General features: G+C 61.7%; 1 protein-coding gene and 1 long non-coding RNA gene across 2 annotated transcripts in view; one reads left to right on the top strand and one right to left on the bottom strand.

The window, feature by feature from the left end:
* FGFRL1 (fibroblast growth factor receptor like 1) lies at positions 1-14,393 on the bottom strand. The gene is made up of 7 exons (XM_023638552.2): positions 14,258-14,393; positions 13,615-13,709; positions 3,577-3,849; positions 2,280-2,360; positions 1,913-2,197; positions 1,485-1,838; positions 1-1,302 (listed from the first exon to the last, which is right to left on the bottom strand). Exons 2-7 carry the CDS (start codon positions 13,691-13,693, stop codon positions 854-856), a joined length of 1,521 nt encoding a protein of 506 aa, XP_023494320.1. The 5' UTR covers positions 13,694-13,709; positions 14,258-14,393; the 3' UTR covers positions 1-853.
* The window catches only part of LOC138923676 (uncharacterized), an 18,988-nt gene continuing 9,298 nt past the window's right edge, over positions 12,640-22,329 (top strand). The window contains exons 1-2 of the long non-coding RNA XR_011437660.1: positions 12,640-12,827; positions 13,131-13,207. This is a non-coding gene — a long non-coding RNA (uncharacterized lncRNA). The remainder of the gene's footprint in view (positions 12,828-13,130; positions 13,208-22,329) is intronic.

Here is a 22,329-nt window from a genome sequence, read left to right on the forward strand (position 1 = left end):
TTAGGGGAAAAGGATGCACATTTTCTTGTTTAACAAAATAAATTAAATATACGAAGCTTCAGCTCAAACTCTATAAAATTACAGAGGTCTGGGCCCACCACAGGCAGTGGAGTGACAGGCGCCCAGCCCGAGGTGGACATCCAGCATGGCCACAAGGCCAGGTAGGTCCTGGGCCCCAGGAGAAGCCAGGTCTCTGCAGCCCGGCCCTCCTTTCATCATTATTAATATTATTATCTTAATTTCTTAAATATAAATATCAAGGGCCCCTTCTCTCTGGCAGTGGGAGGCCGGGGGTGAGGGGGTTGGAAGTCACCCTTCGGCGGGCTCCGGCCTCTCAGGACAGGGCCTGGGACTGCTACGTCCAACCCCCCCAGCCCAGGGTTCTGGTGGACTCCTGGGCACCCAGGACAGGTGGTGGCAAAAATAGCCACCCGCCTGCCGAGGTCTGGACGGGGACACAGGCAGGCATGGCGCAGGGGTTGGGGTTTTTGGTTTGCAAAGCCAGGGTGCCTCTCCGATCTGCCAGGCCGGGGGGTGACGTGGCCCCCACGAGACCCTCCTCACGGGGCCGTGGTGCTCCTTCATCTACCAGCCCACCATCGCTACATGCGCACTGCAAAGTTACAAACACAGACCCTCCCAGAGGTGCTTGGCCTGAGCGTGTGTGTCTGTGTGTCTGTGTGTCTGTGTGTGTGTGCCTCACACAGGGCGCCCAGGGTGCCGGCCTTGCCTCTCGCCTTTGTCCATCTCCCTCCGTGCCCCTCTGCCCCACCCGCCTGCCCTCTTTGGCCTCCGCGTGTCCACCCTGCGGCCCTGAGCTCCGGTGGGCCGGCACCCCGACAGGCAGCACCATCTAGCACTGGTAGTGGATGTGCTGGTGCTGGTGGATCTTGCCCTCCACGTGTGAGTGCGTGTGTGAGTGCGTGTGCGTGTGTGTGTGCACATCTGTGTAGAGTTTGGGGTAAAGCTTGGGGCCAGCAGCCGAGCCCGGGCCCAGCAGGTGCTGGGGGGCCACCAGGGGCCCAAGCTCCTCACACAGCCCCACGCCAGGGCTGGTGCCCAGGGCAGCCGCTGCACACAGGTCCTTATCCCCACTGCGGTCTCGGGCAGGGGCGGGCGGGCGATGTGCGGGCACGGGAGGGGCCGGTGTGGGTGCGCACGGCTTCTTCTTAGCCTGGCAGAGCCACAGGAGCACGGTGCCCAGGATGAAGACAGCGCCGGCTGGGATGCCAATGACCACTGGCCACGGCAGGCTGGTGGACGAGGACGAGGGGGCTACCGGTGGCCCTGGCGGCTTTGGGTCTGCAGGAGAGACCGAGGAAGGGGGTGAGGAGGAAAATGTTGCCATGGGGCCCAGAAGTGTCTGCACAAGGCTGGCCTGCAACACGGATGGGCCCTGGGCGGTGCCCTGCCAGGGCAATCTTGTCCCTCGTGGCCCAGGGGTGGGGGCGGGCAGTAGGAGGGGGCGGGGCAGGCCCACCCACCTGGCAGGACGGTGAGGAAGGCGCTGCGGAAACTGTAGCCCATGGTGTTCGCGCCCAGACAGATGTACATGCCCGCGTCATCCTGGCGGGCACGGGTGATGAGCAGCTTGTTGAGGTAGGAGCCATCGGGCCGCGACCACACATCGCCGGTGGGCAGCACAACGAACTTCTGGCCACCCACGTCGATGGTGGAGTTGTAGCGGCCCTCGGCGCCGTACTCCACACGCTTCAGCCACTGGATCACCGGCTTCACGTCACTGCGCACTTTGCACTGGAAGGACGTCGTGCCCCCGAAGTCCACTGTCGTGTTCACGGGGTGCGTGCCCGTGAGCACAGGCTTGGAGCGCGTCCGCTCTGTGCAGGGACACAGCATGTGGGCGTGGCCCCCGGGCACCCTCTACCCCCCTACCCCCCAGCCCGGCACTCACGGATCACGTCCACCTTGTAGGTGGCGTTGATGGCGCCCGCGCGGTTCGACACGCGGCACGTGTACTTGCCGCTGTCCTCAGGGCGCAGGTTCTTCAGGCTCAGCGTCCACTTCTTCTTCCTGTGCTCACCGGCCTCTGGGCGCGTCAGGGCCTGGTCATCCTTCATCCACATGATGTCGGGTCGTGGGTGCCCACTGGCCACGCACTTGAGCCGCACGGAGCTGCCCACGGGCCGGGCGATCACCCGGCGCCGCATCTTGGAGGGCTGCGTGAAGCGGGGCCGCGCTGTGGGGTGCACAGAGGTCAGCGGGCGCCAGGAGGCCGGCCCCACCTGCACCCAGGAGGACGGTGACAGCCACGTGCTCACCCCACTGCTTGCTGGCGGGGTCCTCCTGGCCCCCGGAGGAGCCGTCACGCCCCGGACTCTCCCTCCCTGGGCTGGTGTCATCTGCAGAGGGGAGGGCGTGTCATGTGAGAGGAGTCCCAGCAGCCCCCACCAGACCCCAGCCCAGCCCCCAGCCCCCCACCCAAACCCTGGGCTGGTTCCATGGGACCGGCTGGGAAAGCTCTAGAAACAAGCAAGTGGGAGGCCATGGGCGCACACCCACATCGCAGAATCCCAGAGACAGCTGGGCAGGAGCACCCGGCCGGCCGGTCTCCTCCCTGGGTGCAGGTGACCCCGACAGGCGCGGGTGGGCCCAGAGAGCCAGCCCCCCCACCCCGGCTCCGGGGGGTCTGCAGGGCCGGGGAGGAGGGGCTGGGCCCAGCCGGCAGCTGCAGTAACCCTAGCCCACATCAAGGGGCCGAGGGATGGTGAACTGACATGGCTCACATACCGCCTGGTCATCCTCCCCTTTGAAAGGACGGTGGGGGGGACACCCACAGTATTCCCATTCCACAGCCCGGAGAAGGCCCGAGGGGCCCGAGCCGGGGGGTGGGGCATGCTGAGGAATGCCCCCTCCTCGTGACAGCCGCTGCCTCCCCCAAGCCCAGGATCACGGCCAGGCGTCTCAGGCCCCCACCCTGGGACCGAGTCGAGGGGGCATGGGTCAGGCTCCCCCTGTGTGAGATGGGCCAGCGTGGCTGCCAAGGAGCCTGCCGCCCCGCCCTGAGGGACCCACACCCAGGATCCCCACCCCAGCGGACCTGGGAGACTCCTCCCTGAGGGACCCACACCCAGCAGCCTGTGGGGCAGGGCCGGGCGCCAGCGCCTGGTACCAGCAAGCTGAGGGCGTGTCACTGGGGACACCACCCAGTCCCCGAGCCTGGGCCCCAGAGGCAGAAGAGAACAGAAGGCCCTGAGCTTCCCGGCGGCCTCTCTGAACTTGGAAACCTGAGCCTCAAAGTTATGGCCGACACCAAGGCCACCAGCTGGCCCTGCCCACCCTTCTGTGGGACCACCACCCTGGGGCCCCCCTTACCCCTCCTGCTGCCCCCCAGCCAGCCCCGGCCCCTGGCTTAGCAGAACCTTTGGCAAGGAGGGGCCTGGGAGGAAGGGCCCCCAAGGTGTGGGGCCGAGGAGGAAGGCCAGGCTGAGGGGGGGACAGAGGTCGGGTGGGTGGGTGGGTTAGACTGCCCCCCTACCCCAGGGCTGTGCTGCCTCGGGACACACATGGCAAGGCCCAGCCTGTCCCACCCCCCACCCTGGCATGGACATCACTCACCCATCACAATGAGGGTGTAGTTGACACTGAGGCTGCCAAAGCCATTGGTGGCCTTACACACGTAGGCGCCGGCGTCCTCCCGCTCCACCTCCTTCACCTTCAGCCCCTGGGGCAGCACGCGGAAGCGACTCCAGCCACCGTGGATCGTGCGGCCGTCCTTGGTCCACATGGTCAGTGGCGGCGGGTCCCCCTCCACAGGGCACTGCAGGCGCACGGTGCGGCCCAGCCGGGCCACCTGCCGTGGGACCACCTTGTCCGCCATCCTCGGGGGGCCTGAGGGCAGGTCAGAGGGCTCGGTCAGGGAGGAAGGGACTGGCTGACGTCAGGAGTGGAGGCAGGCATGGGGGCTGGGAGCCCAGGGGAGGGGGCTGTCGCTATTGGGTCCCCACCCAGGACTCCGCCCAGACACGCTTGCCCAGCAAAGGCAGCAGAGGCCTGCAGCACAGGGCCCTCCTCCCAGATCACAGGAGCTGGCGTTTACCCACGGCCCACTGTGTGGCAGGCCCAGATCCACTGAGCACCTACGGTGTGCCAGGCTCTGGCCCACACCCCCTGAGTACCCACTGTGCGCCAGGCTCCAGCCCACCCCCCAAGTACCAACTGTGTGCCAGGCTCCGGCACATATGCCCTGAGCACTCACTGTGCGCCGGCTCTGGCCCACACCCCCTGAGCACCCACTATGCGCCAATGCACAGGAACCAGAATGCAGGTCAGCTGGAGTTCGGGCGGCCTCTCACTGGCTCCCTGCAGGCAAGCCCATGTGTCCGCGTGTGCACACATGCCATGAGTGAATCCCTGCACACACACACGAGTATCCCATGTCTGCGCCTATGTGTCTGTGTGGGCCACATCTTCCCAGGTCAGCCTGCCTGGCCAAGGGCCTCCCTGCCGCCAGCCATGTGGCACCAGGTGGCTTAGTCCTAGGGGGACACAACCCTAGAGGACACTGCAAGTATCAGATGGGAGTGGGGCCACCTTCCGGCCGACTCTCAGGCCCCTGCCTGGTGCCTGCAGCTCAGAGCCTGGGCCCATCTGCAGCATCCACAGGGTGACCCAGGGTGCTGGGCTCTTACATGGTCACCCCATCCACTGTACCCCTGGATCAGGAGAGGCAGCCATGGGCACTCAGCCACCCTTCCCAGAGGCCTGGCTGGGACCAGCTCCCAGGACCCTGCCTGCCAGCCAGTGGCCAGGGGCATCCACCCTACCCTGCAGCCACTCCAGGCTAGGGTCCAGCATGCTGCGTCCTGGCCACAAGGAGGTGCCAGGAGGCAGCGGCTGCTCCGAGATGCTATCGCTACGGGGACTGAAGGCGGCACGTGTTTTTAATAACCAGCTGGTATTTCTTCAACACGCGATTACCAGCTGGGTACGTTGCCGGCCTTTGCAACCAGGGCCCACCATGCTTCTGTGGGGTCTCCAGACTCCAGCAGCAGCTTTTCATTCATCATCTCCCATCTCCCAGGAACCCTCACAGAGCATTGAGCCCCTACTGCCACCGTCTGGGGCACTGAGGGAAGGGTGGGGGGCCGTCCCCATTTGGATGCAGGCAGATGACAGCCCAGACAGGGGGGTCCCCAGTCCTGAGGCTGATTCCAGCAGCAGCATCCCAGCCCTGCTGGGGGGACTGGGGTGTCAGGGACACAGCACCATGGACATTTTCCCGCTATGACCACAAACAAAAAGGGTGGGGTCTGGGGGTCTCCTCCCACCCCCCACCTGCTCCCACCCACGCGTGCCTACACACTCCACTCCACCAAGCCCACCTGCCAAGATGCAGCCAGTCCCCAGCCTCTCGGGGACCTCTCTTCTGCACCCACATCCTGCCTCTAAGCCCACCCCCACCGTGCTGCTCCTAGACTGCTCCACAGGCCCCAGTCGTCCCTGTGCCCCCAGCCAGCCCCCTCCTCGCCAGCCCCCGGCACCCCTGAAAGGCACAAGAAGAGCAGAGGTGGGAAGGGGCTGAGACCCACCTCTCCCCAATTACTCAACTGTCTGCAGGGCCCCCCAGGCACCCGCCCACAGACAAACGGGCCTCCTGAGGCCCCTCAGCACATCCAGGGTCCCAGCTCATTCCCAGGCAGACCCTGTCGCCACCTGTCACTGCCTGAAATTCCACCATTCACAGGGCCTCCCAGGCTGCAGGACAAAGAGGGTGCCCCCAGCCTGTCCAGTGCCCTGGGCCTCCCGGGCTGACCCCTGGGCACAAGCCCTCCCCCCAACAAGAAGACAGACACGGCCACACGCCTGTACACATGGACACATGCAACTGCCCAGACAGTGCAGGGGGGAAGACAGTGCCTGCCCGAGGGGCACCGTCCCTCTCTGCTGGGGCTTTGCCCATCCCAGCCCCTCCTGGGGGCACGATTGGGGGCTGCTTGAACACCCCCACCCCTGAGGGAGCCTGCCTCAGTGGCAGAGAAAGTATGGCTTGAACTGCAGGGGCCACTGCCAGCCCCACCCTGCCCCCAGGCAGGAAGCTGAAGGAGTGGGGGCCTCTATGGGGCGGCAGGGACGCCCCCTGGTCGCTGCAGAGAGGAGCCACACGGCCAAGTGACCGCCAGACGGGCCGGAAGCGTGGCCCCGAGGGCCAGCTTGCGAGCACCGCGGGAGAACAGGCGGCCCGGCTGGAGCCAGCCTTATCCTAAAGCAAACAGCCCCTGCTCCCGCAGCCAGCTCCGTCTGCCCCCACCTGGGTTCCGCGGGACCCGACGCCAGGCCAGCTCCCGGGCCCTGGCCCCTGCAGAGACCCCCACAGGCTCACGGGCAGGAGGCCCAGCCCCCCCAGATTCCTGGGAATTCTGGCCGCCAGCGCGACTGCCACAGTTCTATATTTAGCCTGGGAAACACAAGCCCCATTGTTCCACCTGGACAGGGGTCCAGCCCACTCAGCCGTGGGGAAACTGAGGCAAGGCTGAGGCCCTTGGATACCTGGAGGACGCAGAGGGGCAGACGGTCCCCACCTGGCCTGGGAGGAGAGCCTGACAGCTCCAGGGTAGGGCCTGGAGGGGCCCGACAGTGGCGGTTTGGCCTCCTCCAGGGTCCCTCCAGCCAGCCTCAGCCCCTCCCCAGGAGCACCTCCTCTAGGAAGCCCCCTGGCCCTACGCACACCCTAAGCCACAGGCCTGAAAAGTTTGGGGCATGGACAGAATGCACAGAGCCCCTCCCCGTCCTCCACTCCTCTCCCAGCTGTGAGAACATGGCCAGGAATAGGGGTGCCGGGAGAGGCTAGGTGCAGCAACCGGGATGGCCCCACACGGCCAGCCTACATGGCCAGGCTTCCCAACTGCCACCCGGAGCTCAGGTGTCACATATAGACCCTGTCACGGTGCCCCCCAGACACTGTCCCCCAGACCCACTCACTGTCCCCAGACACTGTCCCCTGGACCCACTTGCTGTCCCCAGACACTGTCCCCTGGACCCACTGGCTGTCCCTAGACACTGTCCCCCGACCCACTCGCTGTTCCAAGACACTGTCCCCCGGACCCACCTGCTGCCCCGAGACACTGTCCTCAGGACCCACTCACTGTCCCCAGACACTGTCCCCCAGACCCACCTGTTGTCCCCAGACACTGTCCCCTGGAACCACTCATTGTCCCAAGACACTGTCCCCCGGACCCACTTGCTGTCCCCAGACATTGTCCCCTGGACACACTCGCTGTCCCCAGACACTGTCCTCCAGACCCACACGTTGTCCCCCAAACACATACTCTGTCCCCAGACAGGCCCCTGGGTGCACACACACACACACCCCGACAGTGGATGCAGACCCCTACTCTGGGACACAACCTACCTCTGAGTGCCCTCGCCCTGCCCCGAAGACAGCACCATTTCCCAGCTGCAGCGAAACAAGAGGGGGACGCCCCTCCCACCCAGTGGGCCCCGGGAGGGCCAAGGCAGCCAGGGGCACTGGGATGGATGGAGGGTGACCCAGGAGGGAGCGACAGGGACAGGCGCCCACCCTGTGCAGTCTTCACAGGCCCTTGGGGACCGCTCCAAAGCCCCGCACCCCACCCTGGCTGACCCCACGGCCTCTGCACCGGGCTGTCCCACCAGGTGCTCCTTCACGACACCCCCTCCCTGCTCCGGGCGCTCCAACTCCCCTTGTACGTGGCCTGGTCTGGCCGTACCATCTACACCATCCCAGACCCTGCTCTGCTCACAGTCAGCAGGCGCTTGGCCATGGGGGCATCTCGCATCAGCTTCCCCCTCTCCCCCCTGCCCGGGGGCTCAGTGGGCCCTGACCTGCCAACCTCAAACTCCTTTCACAAGGGGCTGGACCAAGCACTGCGCCTTCTCCGGGCCCCATGGTCCAGAGGCCACAGAGGCACCTAGAGGTCTCAGGCCTCACCCCACATGAGCCTCCCTGGCTGGTGACACCAGGCCCCTACAGCCACAGACACGAGTGGGAGCGAGGGTGTGCAGGAACCACCTGGCCAGCTCACCAGGGCCAGCTCTGTCCCCAACAAGCCCTGCAAAGCCCCAGAAATTTCTAGCCTGGAATGAATTCTCTGGCTGGGGGGTGGGTGGGTGTGGGGCTAACCACACTGAAACCGGCTGTGAGGGGAGGGCAGCTGGCCAGGAGCCACCAACCTGCTGAGCCCCATCCCCTCCTAGAGAAACTAAGTGGCCTGGTGGGGGCACTGAAAGGACAGTGTGGTGGCCAGATGGCAGGGAGAGGAGGCAGGTCCAGCCTGGCCTGTGTGGACACCTGCACCAGGTAGGGCAGGTGGGCACTCTGCGGCAGGGGGACCCATGGTATTTCCTCACAGTGAGAGAAATCCTGTGCAGGGGGCGTATCGCGAAGGCCAGACAGCGGCCCTGGGGCCAGCCCCCTCCCTAAGAGGTGAGGCCTGGGGGGAAGGGCACAGACGCCCCCAGGAAGGAGAATAGGTGTGACCACCACAGGGCTACCACGAGGGATGGGGCCAAGCCGCTCAGGCACACACATACAGCTGTACACGCACACGTATGCACAAGCACACACAGGCTCCTGGTCACCCACGGGCCCAGGGCGGCCCCCAGGGGCAGGACCCACAGGATCTGCGGTGGAACTGGTAGGGCCCACAGGGCAGGTGGTTGCCCTAGAAACCAGGCTGTTCTGGGCGCGGCCAAGGGACAGCCTGACCCACCAAGCCAGCCAGCTGGCTGAAGCGTCCAGTCCATCCCACTGCCCAGCAGCGGCACCAGGAGGATTGGTGGGCACCGGGGCCCTCCAGGCCTGTTCTCCCTGGAAGCCCTCGGGTGTACCTTCAGCAGACCCCCGGCTCACGGCTCCTCCTCCTTGCACCTCTAGGGCACACGCAGAGGGCAGAGCGTCACCCTGATGGTGCCACTGCCCCATGGACGGCCCCACATAAACCCCAATGGCTGACAGCGACTGAGGCACCCAGCGACTGGAGGCACCCAGACCCACCACCATGGTACCTCCCGGGAGGCTCCGCAGGGCACCTGGGCAACCGTGTCCCGTCTCCAGATCTCGCTACGTCCACTGGACTCCAAGCCAACCCCTCCCCCACACCCGCCCCCCCATCCCCCACTTCACAAACACCACTTGCCTAGAACACAGGTCCCCCATCCTGGCCTCCCCAGAGGGGCCCAGCCCCACCCCAGCCCCACCCCAGCTGTCAAGGAACCAAGAAGGCCCTTGTCCACTGGGGCCTCCCTCTCATGCCGTGGGGCCAGACCGCCCAAGGGGCCCCGTGCCCTGTGGGCCCCGACCTGGGTACACTCATCACCTTGGAAATATGACAAGAACACTTCTTGAGCCTGGAACCCCTGGGCCAGAGGTTGGGCATTGGGGCAAAATCCATGCTGACTGCAGTGAGGGCTCCTGCACTGGACAGCCCAACACACCCAGGCACACCAGACACCCCCAGGCCCCAGATGGCCCCTCACTCCCACCCACACCTGCTCCACGGCCCACAGCCCACCACAGGCTTCTGGAGGACAGGCCTGACAGTGTGAGGCCTGTGCAAGCCAGCAGCCCAGGCTGGGTGTCCCCAGGCCCCTGGAGGCCTCAGGGCGGGCTGCCCAGCCCTCAAGGGGCACATAGCTTTTCGAGCCCGGCTCCAGGGTGAGCTCCAGAGTCCCCTCCGGGAGCCGAGTAGGCTGCTGGAGGAGCACAAAAGGCAGCCCTGAAGCCACTGGTCAGTGGCCCTGGACAAGACACGTGCATGCCTTCTCCACAGGTCCCGGCTCTCGGGGGCTCAGCATCCTGGGATCCCGAAGGGGTCATTGCCCAGCAGGTCTGAGACCAGGGCAGGCATGGCTCTCTCCTCCCACCTGCTGTCCCAGGTCCCATCATTCAGTCTTCAGTCACTGGACAGCACACAGCTTGTGTAAATCTCACGAAATAAACTCGCCCGGCAGGAAGAAAAGCCATTGTGTTTCCTGCCAAGATGGGAAGCCCTGTTTCAGCAGCCCTGAGGCTGGAGCCCCCTCCCGTCAGCCGCCTCCAGCACTCCAGGGACACTCCTGGATGTCCCCAACGCGTGCTGGTTCTCCCAAGGAGGCCAGTCTGTGTGGGGTGAGGGGTGCAGGGCCCCCCAGCCTGCCAGCCTCCAGGCCCTGCCCTCAGCCACTCAGTGGGGGCACAGGGCGCAGAGGTCCCCAACTCCTTACTGGAGGCAGGAAGATTAGCAGAGGCCCCCAACTCCTTACTGGAGGCAGGAAGATTAGCTGCGCCGCCCAGGAGGAAAAGCCCCCAGGACACCCCCAGGCCCTCTTCCCTGCGGCCTGCAGCGGACCAGCCCCTCGGCTCAGCCCAGCCCAGCCCCACTCACAGCCCCGGGTCCAGCCACACCAAGGATCCTTGGCCCCTGGAGGCCCACCTCTGCCAAGGCGCACCGCCTACCTCTGCCCACGCCCACCCGCCCCTGGTGGCCTTTCCTCTTCTCTCTTTCCAGGTCCACCCCGACCCACCTGAGATACCTAGGCCTCTCCCCGCAACCCCCTCTCCTGCACTCCCATTGTCCCACACCCCCACCCCACCTCTCGCCAGCCTTCCTGGACTGTGAACCCTGGGCTGCACCCCTGCTCTCCTCGGGCCCCGAGAGCAGCCAGGCTGGGCACCTGGGGCTTGACCAGGAGCGCCCAGTGACCACCACTAGGAAGAGTGGAAGGCGGGTGGGGGGGGTGGCAGGGGACAGTGGTCTGGGCATGCCTTCCCGCCATGTGCTGACCCTGCCACTGAGGCTGTCACCTGGACCCACCAGGGCTGCAGTCACCGGGTGAGGCACAAGTGAGGGCAAAAGAGGCCAACATGAACAGCCGCACAATGTGTGGGTGGCCAGCAGCGAGGGCTCCGGCCTGCGGGGCCACAGCCTGCCTCCCCCAGCACCGTCAGCAGGGCCTGAGCCTGGCCCAGGCAAGCCGGAGGCGGAGGCCGCTGTGGGGGAAAAACCAACATCTCCCTCGTTAGGGGCCGTGGCGCTGGGCGGGAGGCAGCGGGCGCGAGCGAGGCCCATTGATTCCCGCACAATGGAGGAGCCTGCGGTCGGAGTTTCCAGGCCCAGCCAAAGGCGACTTTGTTCACAGCTCCCTCCTCCCCCCAGAGGGACGTTGATTTATTTTCCCTTCCAGGAGTGGGGCCCCAGACGTAAATGGGGCGGCTGGCCCGCATCCCCACCTCACAGTGCCTGAGCCCAGCTCCCGCGTGTTGGTCCCTGGCCCCAGCTGCGCACTGGCCGGCTGCTGCCCGGAAGAGCCTGGGGAGGTGGCGGGAAGCCCCCTGCAGCCTGGCCAGAGGCACACACACCAGCAGACCCTTCCCAACACAGCCTGACGGTGGGCCACCCGAGACCATGCCAGCGCGCAGGGCAGGGCACCGCCAACCGGCACCTAGTCCCCTGGGGTGGGCACTCAGCCCACCCAGGGCGTGCTGGCCAGGTCCAGAGGACAGGGGATGACCTCAAGGCTGCTCTGAGACCGACCCGTTGCACCATCCTTGGAAAAGTCCAGACGTGGCACTTCTCAGAAAACCCTCAAACAACTTCTTCCAAAGCTATTTGTGAAAAAGGTATTTTGCTCTGAACCTCTCCAGTTCCCACTGTGAGAAATAAAATGGAAATGGAGAAAGCCAAATCCTATCTTTTTTTCAATTTAAGAAAAAAAACAGTTTAAGACGAACCCACCAAGATTGTGAAACTTTGGGAAAAGGGGAACTTTAAAAATACGATCTGAGTCTGGAGATGTACCGATTCCAGAAATTGTGACACCACGGGGAAAACGGCTTTCAAAAAACAACCCCAACTCTCTCGGCGTTGGTTTGCTGCCCCAGGAAGGTCCACGCTCGGCCTGCTCACCGCGAGGGGCAAGCGCCAGCACTGGCTTCACCCCCATGTCCAGGCCTGGGAAGAAGCCAGCACAGCTCAGGAAGACCACCCCCAAAACCGCAGAGGCACTCCCCACTGCCGCCAGGGCCTCGCCGTGCAGAGCCGGGGCCAGGGCTGGACGCCAGGCACAGCCCCAAGGCCACAGCCGAGGGGGACAGAGCAGGGTGTGGCCCCTTTGGGGCCCTCGGCACCGAGGCAGGCCCTGCCGCCCACTGCTGTCCACTGCCCACTACCATCCACACTCGGCCTCGAGCTCCAGCCAATGACCAGGCCAGGACAGCGGCCTCCAGAGCCTCTCTGGCCAAGTGGCCAGAGGACAGGCAGGTGCGGGGATGGGGGAGTCCAAGCAGATGAAAGAGGAACCAGAGTCCAGGCCGCCGGCCGCCGGGGGGGCCTTGCTGGGCATGACCTGAGTGCCCGCAATGCCCAGGACACTGCCCAGCCCAGCCACGCCTGGGTAGCCCCCACCCTCAAGCCAGCCGGCCAGTCCCCGGCCAGGCGGGTGGGGGGGTACCATGGCATGAGGCCCACCTGGGCCGCCGCCCGCCACCCAACACCCGAACGTGGCCATATATGGCTGGGTTGGGCTTGGTGCGCCCGCAGGGCGGCGGGGGAGGGGTGCGAAGCCTCAGAGGACTGGTGGACAGGGCAGGGACGATCCTGAGTGGTCAACACACGCAAAGGGCTGGCCTGACCGCAGGTCCCGCCTAGCTGTGGGGAGGTCAGCACAGAACATGGCGGGCAGGAGCCCTCGGACACGCATCACCCATCACCCCTCCCAAGGATGCCCCTTGCTGGCGTGGGGCAGGGCAGGGGTCCCTCGGGGGGCACTCCGGGCCTGCCCGCTTGGACGTCAGGCATGAGAGTGCACCCAGGCCCTGGTGTGGCACACACCGAGACAGTGTGACGCCTCAAGTAGGTGATCCTCAGGATTTGGCTTGAGACAGGCCTCCACCCCCCACCCTGTGCAGCGACCCCACGAGCTGGGGACTCAGCTCTCCAGCCCCTACCCTGCACCTTCCTAGGGATGGGAAGGCCCAGGGCCCAGGGCTGGGTCACGGGTCCCAGCCACCAGGAATGTTCCCATTGTGCCCACATCCCACCTTGGCCACCGTGGGGGTGGTCTCTGCAGGTTCCCAGGAGCCTAACCGGGTCCACTGTGGCCAAAGAGCTCACTCCCCAAGAATCTACGGGGTGACCAGCTGCCCTCAACTGCAGGTATGAGTGTGGATGTGAGTGTGTCCTGAGGCGGACCAGGAGAGAGCCCACCTTGCCAGCAAACATGGGGCGCACAGGTGAGCTGATGGTGCTTTGAGGGTAAGGGGGGACCCTGTGGGTGAGGTGGGGAGACCCTGTCAGTGAGGGTGCACCCAGAGGGTGAGCTGGGGTGCCCCATGGGTGAGGAGGGACCCTGGGGGTGAGCCGGGGTGCCCAGTAGGTGTGCTGGGATACCACGTGGGTAACTGTGGGGAGCCAAGGGTGAGCTGAGGCTGAGGTGGCCCCCATGGGTGAGCTGCGGGTGCCCCGTGGGTGAGCAGCGGTGAGCCCCGAGAGTGAGGGAGCCTGGTGAGCACAGGGCCAGCAGGGGCGGGGCGCAGGCACGCGCCCAGGCGGGCAGTGTGTCAGGGTTCAGGGTTCAGGGCCGGGAGGGAAGGGGCGGCGCTGGCGGAGCCGGGGCGCCGGGCTGGGCGCCAGGACTCACCTCGGGCGGCGGCGGCCAGAGGGAGGGCCCCCAGCAGCAGCGGCGGCAGCAGCAGCAGCAACGCGGGGCTCGGCGTCATCTCGGCCTGTCCGGACCTGAGGGTATTGGGGGGCTGGTTACCGGCACGCGAGTGGGGGTCGCCAGTGTCCGGCCTAGGGCCCCGGGGCCGCCAGCACCCCAGTCCCGGGCCGCGGGGATCAGCGGGGCCGGCCCGCCCTCCCTGCGCGCGCTCGGGGCGGAGGAAGCGGCGGCGGGGAGACCCGTGGGTATCAAAGGCAGACAAAGGGTTTACACTAATTACCGGCCTCCCCCGCCGCCCCCCCTCTCCAAACACCGTCTGGATTCCTGGCGCTTGTAGCTCGGGCCCTGCCCGCGGGACACACAACACCGGGGGCCCCACAGATAATCGCCTGCGCCATTAGCGGACAAATTTGCGCTGGGGGGGGCCCACGTGGGGTGCGGGGGGGCGGGGCGCGGGGAGGACCACGGGCCGGGCAGGAGCAGCGGCGGCGCGTGCCGGTGCCCGAAGGCCCCGCGCGGGGGATCGGGGACCCAGACCCTCCCCGCCCACGCCCGGGACCTGGGACCCCGGCCCTCCCAGTCGGCTCCCCGGGGGGGCGCGGGCTCACGCGGTGGGGCTCACCTCGGCGGGGCTGGCGGGCGGCGGGGCTCAGGGCCGGGCCCGCGGGGCGCGCTGCGCGGTCATCGCCGCCCCGGGCGCCGCACCCCGCCGCCCCGCGCCCCCGGGCCCGGCCTCGGGACGGGGCGGCGCTACCTGGGCGCGGGCGGCTGGGGCCGGGGCGGGGGCCGCGGCGGACGCCGGGGGCGCGGGGCGGCGCGGCCGGAGCCAGGGGCCGGGGTCCGGGTCCGGGGGCCCGGGGCGGCGGGGCGAGGGGCCCGGGGCGCCGCGCCGCGAGGCGTCCTTCCCTGCGGGGCTTTGTCAACTCTCCCGGAGCGAGCGCCGAGCCCGCCGCGCGCCCCGCCCCGACACAACTTCCCGCCAATCGGCGCGCCCCAGCCCGGCCCGGCCCGCCCCGCGCCCCGCCCCGCGCCCGAACTTTCCGCCAATCCGCGCGCGCCCGCCCCGCCCGCCGGGCTCCCGGCCTTAACCCTCGAGGCGCGGGCGGCCCGCGGGCGGGTGGCTCCCCAGGCGCGGCCTCGCCCCAGCCCCGGCCCCGCCCCCGCCCTCCCGGCCTCGCCCCCACCCCCGGGCCCCACCCCTGGGCCCGGTGCACCGCTGGGCGCCTGGCGCCCACCCCACACCTGCGCCCACACCCATGCGCGCCCCCGTCAGAGGTCCCAGCCTCAGGGCACCCCGTGGCACCCCCAGCGCTGGCCCTGGTGGAGCCCACGGCCGCCTGACCTCCGACCAACCCCGACCCCAGCGGGGCCGTCTTCTGGTGGACCAGGACGCGCGAACGGGGTGGACGGCCGCGGGGCGCTTCCGGGCCTCGAGGGCCGCGCTCCGGCGAGCCGTTGGGAGCAGAGGGCCGATCCAGATCCCGCTTTGTCCCAAGCGGCTCTGGGAGGGGCTGGTCTCGGGTAATGTGGGGCACAGAGGTCCCTGCTCTGGCGCCCCGGCTTACCTGGCGCCCTTGGCCGAGGGCGGGCACATTCCCACCGCCCACCTGGAGGCTTCCGACCCCCCGCCCGCTTCTGATCGTGGAAAACAGGGACATTAATAATAATAGAGACCGACACCGTAGCGCCTCCTTCAATCCTCACAACCAGGTAGGTGTCTTAAGTCACCTGGTGCAGATGAAGAAATGCAGGCACAGAGAAGGCAGGAATTTACCCAAGGTTTCCCAGCCGCTCTGGGCAGGTCCAGGACTGAAGCTACGGGCTGCAGAGGCCAGCTCTCCTGCGGTCCTTTCTCCACACTGCCCTACCAGTCCTTTCCCTTCTTGGCACCCTGTACACACGGGTCCCACACCTCCCCCACTTGCATCCATCAGGGGCTGTCTGACGCCGCCCCCCGCCCTGCTTACCCTGGCCTGAGCAACTGGGCTAGGCTCGCCTCTCAAATGAGAGTCATCATGTTAAACCACAACCCTGATCCTGCTGTGGCTCCCCAGTGCCCTCTACACAAACCTCACGACCCTTGAAGCTCTAGATGCCTGGGTCCTGTCCATTCCCCCCAACTCTGGCCAAATTACAGCTCCCTCCCCCGTGCAGCACCCTCTGGACCTTTGCCCATGCTGTTCCCTCTGGAACCCGCCTAGAACAGCCTCTCAGGAGCCCCCTCTTCCAGGAAGCCTTCCTGGGAAGACCGTAACCGGAGAGGCCTTGCAGGCCATGTCCCCTGGGCAGAGGAGAGCTGGGTGAGGGGGTGCCACCGTCAGGGTTTGGGGCCCCCCTGAGGACGCGGGGCTGGTGCTGGGGTGACAGACAGGTGCTGCGGGCCCAAGTGGGCCGGTGGCGGGAGGTCCCCGGGCTGGCGCCGGGGCAGCGCGGGCCGGCCGGCAGGTGGTGGGTGGCGGGTGGGTGGCAAGGGGACGCCCCCGCAGGCGTGCGCGCCCCGGGCAGGTGTGCGAGCGGCGGCTCCCGGGGCGTCGGAGACAGGCAGCGGGCCCAGCGCGGGTGCGGGGCGAAGCGGGCAGCGGGGAGGTCGCGGCGGGGCCCGCGCGGAGGAGCGAGCTTGAGGGGCGCGGCCCGAGATCTCAGCCCGGGCCCCGCCGCCGGCCGCCCCCTGCGCGGGGACGCGCTGCCCCCTGGCGGAGGCGCGGCGCGGCGGCCCAGGGCTCGGCCCTCCCGGCCGCTCGGGACCGGCCCGCCTCTGGCGCAGGACGCGGCCCTGCCAAGGCGGGCGCCTGGCCGGCCGGACCGCCCAGCCAGGGCCGCCGCCTCCGGGAAGTCCTCCAGCCAGCGGGCCCCCACGGCCCCTTCGTGACAATCGGCTGGGAACACGGAACCACTTCAAATGCTGCCCCTTTTAAACAGACACTTAGGCCAATTGGCTAACCTCTAGGTCTCAGTCCCCCATCAGCAACCCGATCCCACAGAATTATCATGGGGATTGCAAGAGCTACTGTCCGCCACCTGCCCAGCACAGGTGAGCCCCAGGAAGTATTCATCTGCTCTTCACACGATCACCATTCACGCAGGAGCAGCTGAGCCCTCGCTCTGGCCGGACTGGCCGAGGGGCTGGAGATGTAGGGCTCAGCGAGTGTGGGGGGGACCAGGAGCTGGTAGGGTGAATGAAGAGTATGCAGATTACGACCTGCTGAACGAGAGGCCCAGCCATCAACGCGGTCAGCAGGCAGAGGGGCTCCCACTTTGGGGAAGTGAAACCCACAGGTCGTTTTCACTGAAGGTGCACTTTCAATACACGCACACAGAAGAAGCAGCGTCACCAGATTTATGATCCACAGATCCCAGAACCGGGGTGGGGAGGTGTGCAATGAGCCGTGGAAGGGTGAGCCCCTGTCCCAGGCGACCGGCCAGCAGGAGGCAGAGAGCAGAGCAGCAAGCACGGACTGCTTACACAGCGGCTGGGGCCGAGGTCACTGACTCTGAGGGCGCAGCTCTGAGAGGTTATTTCAAAAGGTGCCCAGGAAAAGCACAGGGCCCTTGGGGCAGCCATGCTAAGCTCAGGTCCTTCTCTGAACGTCCAGACTCTGTGTGAGCAGGTCGTCATCCTCTTCAACGTCGAGGCAGCGACTCAGAATGGCTGTCTTCTCATCACAGCCAGGACATGGCCCCCGCCCTCAGAGAGACGGCATCTTAGTGGCAGGTGTAGGGACTGACAAGAAATGCCTCAGGTGGTGGACAGTGCTTGGCAGGGAATTGAAACTGGCTGATACACAGGCTTCTGCTCCAGATGACATAACAGGGACCAGATTTACATGCTCTCACCTGAAATAGCGAAAAGAAAAAAAAAAAAGGCAGAGAGTAATATACGTGAAAACAGTACCCGAGACACTGGACACCACCCAACAAGGGACGGTGGTCCTTGAGAGAAGGGAAGCAGATGAGGGGAGCCCCACGATCGTCCATGCTCCCTGCCTGGAGAGAGTCTCTACGCCATGGTGCAGACAATGGGGACCCAGCCAGAGCTAGAGGCCTCCTCCAGTGGAGGGGACAGAGGGGCAGTCCCGGGAGGCCAAGGCAGAGTCCTGGAGAGGAGAGAGCTGAGCAGACATGGAACCCGGGAGGTCCACAGAGGCTCATCATCAAGGCTTCAACTGAGTACAAATTGATACAAGCGTGAGAAGAAACCAGCCCCAGCTGGAGGGAGAGCCACCGGAGGGAGGATGAGAGCCCACACGAGGGGAGCAGTGCCCTGTCTGAGAGCCAGAGTCGAGAACCTCGTGGTTCAGGGGGCACTGGTTAGAGCAGAAAGAAGGGTCTCACCTCAGCAGCAGGAAAAATCAACCCCAGACCACCGGTAGTTCTGGTCTGCTCAACAGAGCTTAACGGACCCAAAAGGGCCACACAGTCTCCTAGTAATTTAACTGCATCCCAGAAACAAACGCAAGAATATTTCTAGGAATACAAGACTCTCCAGCACCCAACAGGGTAGAACACATAGCATTTGACATCCAACCAAAACTTATTAGGCATGAAAAGGAGATTACAACCCATACTGAGGGGGAGAATCAATCAAAACTAACCCAGAAATGACAAAGATGATAGAATTAGTAGATGAGAACATCACACACACTTACTGTGACTGTATTTCGTATGCTCAAGATGCTACAGGAAAGACTGAATATGTCAAGTAGAGACAGGGAAGATTTTTTTCAAGCCTCAAGTTGAGTTTCTTTGTTTTTTTTTAGATCAAGGGATAAGTTTTTTTGGCTTTTGGTGTTTTGTTTTTTGCAGGGTAAGTTTTGTCCTAAGCTAACACGTGTTGCCAATCTTCCTCCGTTCTTTTTCCTCCCCCCACCCCATGCCCCAGGACATAGTTGTGTATAGGTGTAAGTTCCTCTGGTTCTTCTCTGTGAGCCACCACAGCATGGCTGCTGACAGACAGGTGGTGTGGTTCCGCACCCAGGAACTGAACCTGGGCTGCCGAGGTGGAGCGTGCCCAACTTTAACCGCTAGGCCATCAGGGCCGGCTCTCAAATTGAATTCCTAAGATGAAAATTACAATGTCTGAGGTAAAGAATACATTAAATGGAATTAATACAACACTGCAAAAGAAAAGATTAGTGAATTTGAAGACATAGCAGTAGAAACTATCCAAATCAAACACAGAGAGAAAAATGACTGAAGAAAATGAATAAAGCATCAGCGAGCTGTGGAGCGACTTCAAGTGGTGAGATACAAGTGGAGTTTGAGTCCCTAAAAGAAAGGAGATAGAGGTGGAAAAGAAAACTCTATTTTAAGAAAAATGGCCAGAATTTTTCCAAATGTAATGAAAAACATAAACCACAGTTCTCAAGAGCTCAGCAAAACTTAAGCACAAGAAACACGAAGAAAACTACACCAACACACATCCATCATTTTCAAAATGCTGAAAACCAGTTATAAAGAGAATAGTTTAAAAGCATCCAGAGTAAAAAAGATACATTTTGTATACAGACACAAAGAAAAGAATGTTTTGTTGATGTCTTGTTGAATGGAAATAATGCAAACAAAAAGACAGTGGAGCAGTATCTTGGAAACAATGAAAAAAGAAAACCTGTCATCCTCTATTCTTTTCTAGCAAAAGTCGTTTGAAAACAAAAGTGAAATAAGGACTTTTTCAGACATAGGCAGCAGGAAGAATTAGTCCGCAGCAGATCTATACCACAAGGAATGCTAAAGGACGTCCTCCAAGCAGAAGGACGATGGTACCAGATGGAAACATGAAATGAAGAGCACCAGAAATGGTAACTACCTGAGCTACTCTCAGGGACATTCTTCTCTTATTTAAATCTCTTTAAAAGAGAATCAACTGTTTAAAGCAACAATCACAACAATGTATTGTGAGGTCTATATCACATGAAAAAGTAAAGTGTACGACCCAAGCACAGAAAGGCCGGGAGGTTCTCTTACTACACGTGTGATGCGATGGTACCACCTGACACAGACACTGACAAGTGAAAGACGCATAGTGTGAATCCCAAAGCAAGTACGCAAATAACCTAACCAAGAATTACAGCTAATAAGGCAACAAAGGAGACAAATGGAGTACATTTAAAAAAAATAATATCCCAAAAGAAAGCAGAAAAAGAGGGGGAAAAGAACAGATGAGACAAAGAGCAAGATAGTAGATTTAAACCCAACCATATCAATAATCACACTAAATGTAAATGATCTAAACATCCCAGTTAAAAGGCAGAAGTTATAAATTGGGAATAAAAGCAAGATTCAACTATATGCCGCCTTCAAATATAGACATAAACAGGTTAAAAGTAAAAGATGGGAAAGATAAATTGTGCTGACACAAATCAGAAACCAGCTCGAGTGGCTGCATTAATATCAGGCAAAGTAGAGTTCAGAGCAAAAGGATCACCAGGAATGAAGAGGGTCATTTCATAGTAACAAACTGAAAATGATCAGAAGCACTTAATGACCCTAGATGTGCATGCACCTACCAACAGATCATAAAAGTCCATAAAGCAAAACCTGAACAGGAGAAACTGGAAGATCCACAGTTATGCTCAGAGGTTTCAATGCTCCTTCCCCAATGTTTGATTCAAAAAGTGGACAGAAAACCATGAGGAATAGAGAAGACTTGGACAACACTACCAACTAACTTGGCCTGATTGATATTTACAGAACAGTCCAACATTTTCTGGGGCACAAGTCTCAAAATATTTAAAATAATTCAAGTCATGCAAAGACTGTTATCTGATCACATTGGAATTATATTAGAAATCACTAACAAAAAGATAACTGGAAAACTCCTCAAATATTAGCAAACCAAATAATCCACTTCTTAATTTCCCATGTATTGAAGAAGAAAACAGAAGGAAAATTAAAAATTATTTTGAACCGAATGGAAATGGAAAGACAATATATCAAAAAGTGTGGGATGCAGTCAAAGCCGTACTTAGAGAGAAATGTATAGCTCTAAAACACCTGTGTCAGAGGGGACAGGTCTCAAATCAGTGACCTCAAATTCCATCCAAAGAAACGAGGAAAAATGAGAAGAGTGAAACCCAGAGTGAGCAGAAGGGGAATAGTAAAGGTCATGCCTGAAGTCAACGAGACAGAGAACAGAAAAACTGCAAAGAAAATTAACGGAACCAAAGCTGGTTCTTTGAGAAGATCAACAGAACCCTTACAGATGGATCTGGAGAAAAAGAGAGAAGACACAAATTATGGATGTTAGAAATGAGAGAGAGGACATCACTGCAGATTCGACACACGTTAAAAGAGTAACAGGAAATGTTAGGAATAACTTTATGCCAACAAATTTGACAGCTCAGAATGGACAAATTCACTGAAAAACAAAAACTAGCAAAGCTCCCTCTGGAAGGAATCAATAACCTGAATATATCTATCAAATAACTTGAGTTTTTAGTTAAAAACCTCCTGACAGATGGCGTCACTGAGGATTCTACAGTACACGTAAGGAGGAAGTGACAGCCGTTCTGCACGCGCTCCGCTGGGGATGGGAGGGAGGGAGGGGCGGTGCGGATGCGGCCCCGAGCCTGCACTCCTGTGACGCCAACGCCACATGACGACAACCGAGGCCTGCGGAACAATGTGTCGACACAGATGCAAAATGTTTGTAATTTCAGTTAATCACGTTCAACAACATAAAAAAAGTCTACACATGACAGTAAAGTGGGGTTTATCCCAGGGGTGCAAGTTGGGTTAACACTTGGAAATCGTCAATGTAACTTACCATATTAACGGAAAGACTGACCATACTGTTATCTTAATGGTCACACAAAAAGCCCTGGACAGAATCCAACATCCATTCTGATTTTTAGAAAAACACCTCTCAGCAAACTAGGCTGGATGGAGAAGGACATCTCCAACTTGATACAGGCACCAACGGAAACATTACAGCGAACACCACATGTGGTCGTTGAAGACTAACGCTTTCCTGAGGCCAGAAGCAGCCACGGGCTCACTCTTGCCCCGCTCTCCAGCGCTGTCCTGGAGGTTCCAGACAGTTCAGATTGGAAAGAAAGAAGTAAAACACTCTTGATTCGTAAATGATCTAAGCAAAAAATTCTATAGAATCTACAAGAAAAAAACCACTAGGACCAATAATAGCAGCACACTTTGCAGACAGCTAGATGCAAGAGCAACATCTAAAAGGCATCGCTGGAGGGTGTGCGGCGACTGGAACTTCCACACACTGCTGGTGGTGCGTACCACGGCACCGCCACCTGCACCACAGCTCAGCAGGGTCTGTGGAAGCTGAGCACACACCTGACCCAGTCCTCCCACTCCTGGTGTTTACCCAACAGAACGGAAGGCGCACGTCCACACGCAGACTTGTACACATGCTCATGGCAGCTTTCTCTGTGCTAACCCCGAACTGGACACCACCCAGATGCCCACCGACAAGCAAGTGGGCAAACACCTGTTCTGTGTCATGCAGCAGAGCCCAGGGGGCGATAAAAGGGTGAACTACAGACGCTCAGAACAGCACATGTGACTCTCCTAACAAGCATGCTGACGGAAGAAGTCAGTGAAGGAGAGTGCACCGAGCAGGCCATTTGCACAACATCCTGCAGTGATCGAGCAGCTCCGGGCCCCCTGGGGCAGGTGGATTCCGGGGGCATGTTCACTCTCCAGACTGTGGTCACGCTTTCACGGATGTAA

The sequence above is a fragment of the Equus caballus genome, chromosome 3 (assembly GCF_041296265.1).
Source record: "Equus caballus isolate H_3958 breed thoroughbred chromosome 3, TB-T2T, whole genome shotgun sequence".
Taxonomy (NCBI): domain Eukaryota; kingdom Metazoa; phylum Chordata; class Mammalia; order Perissodactyla; family Equidae; genus Equus; species Equus caballus.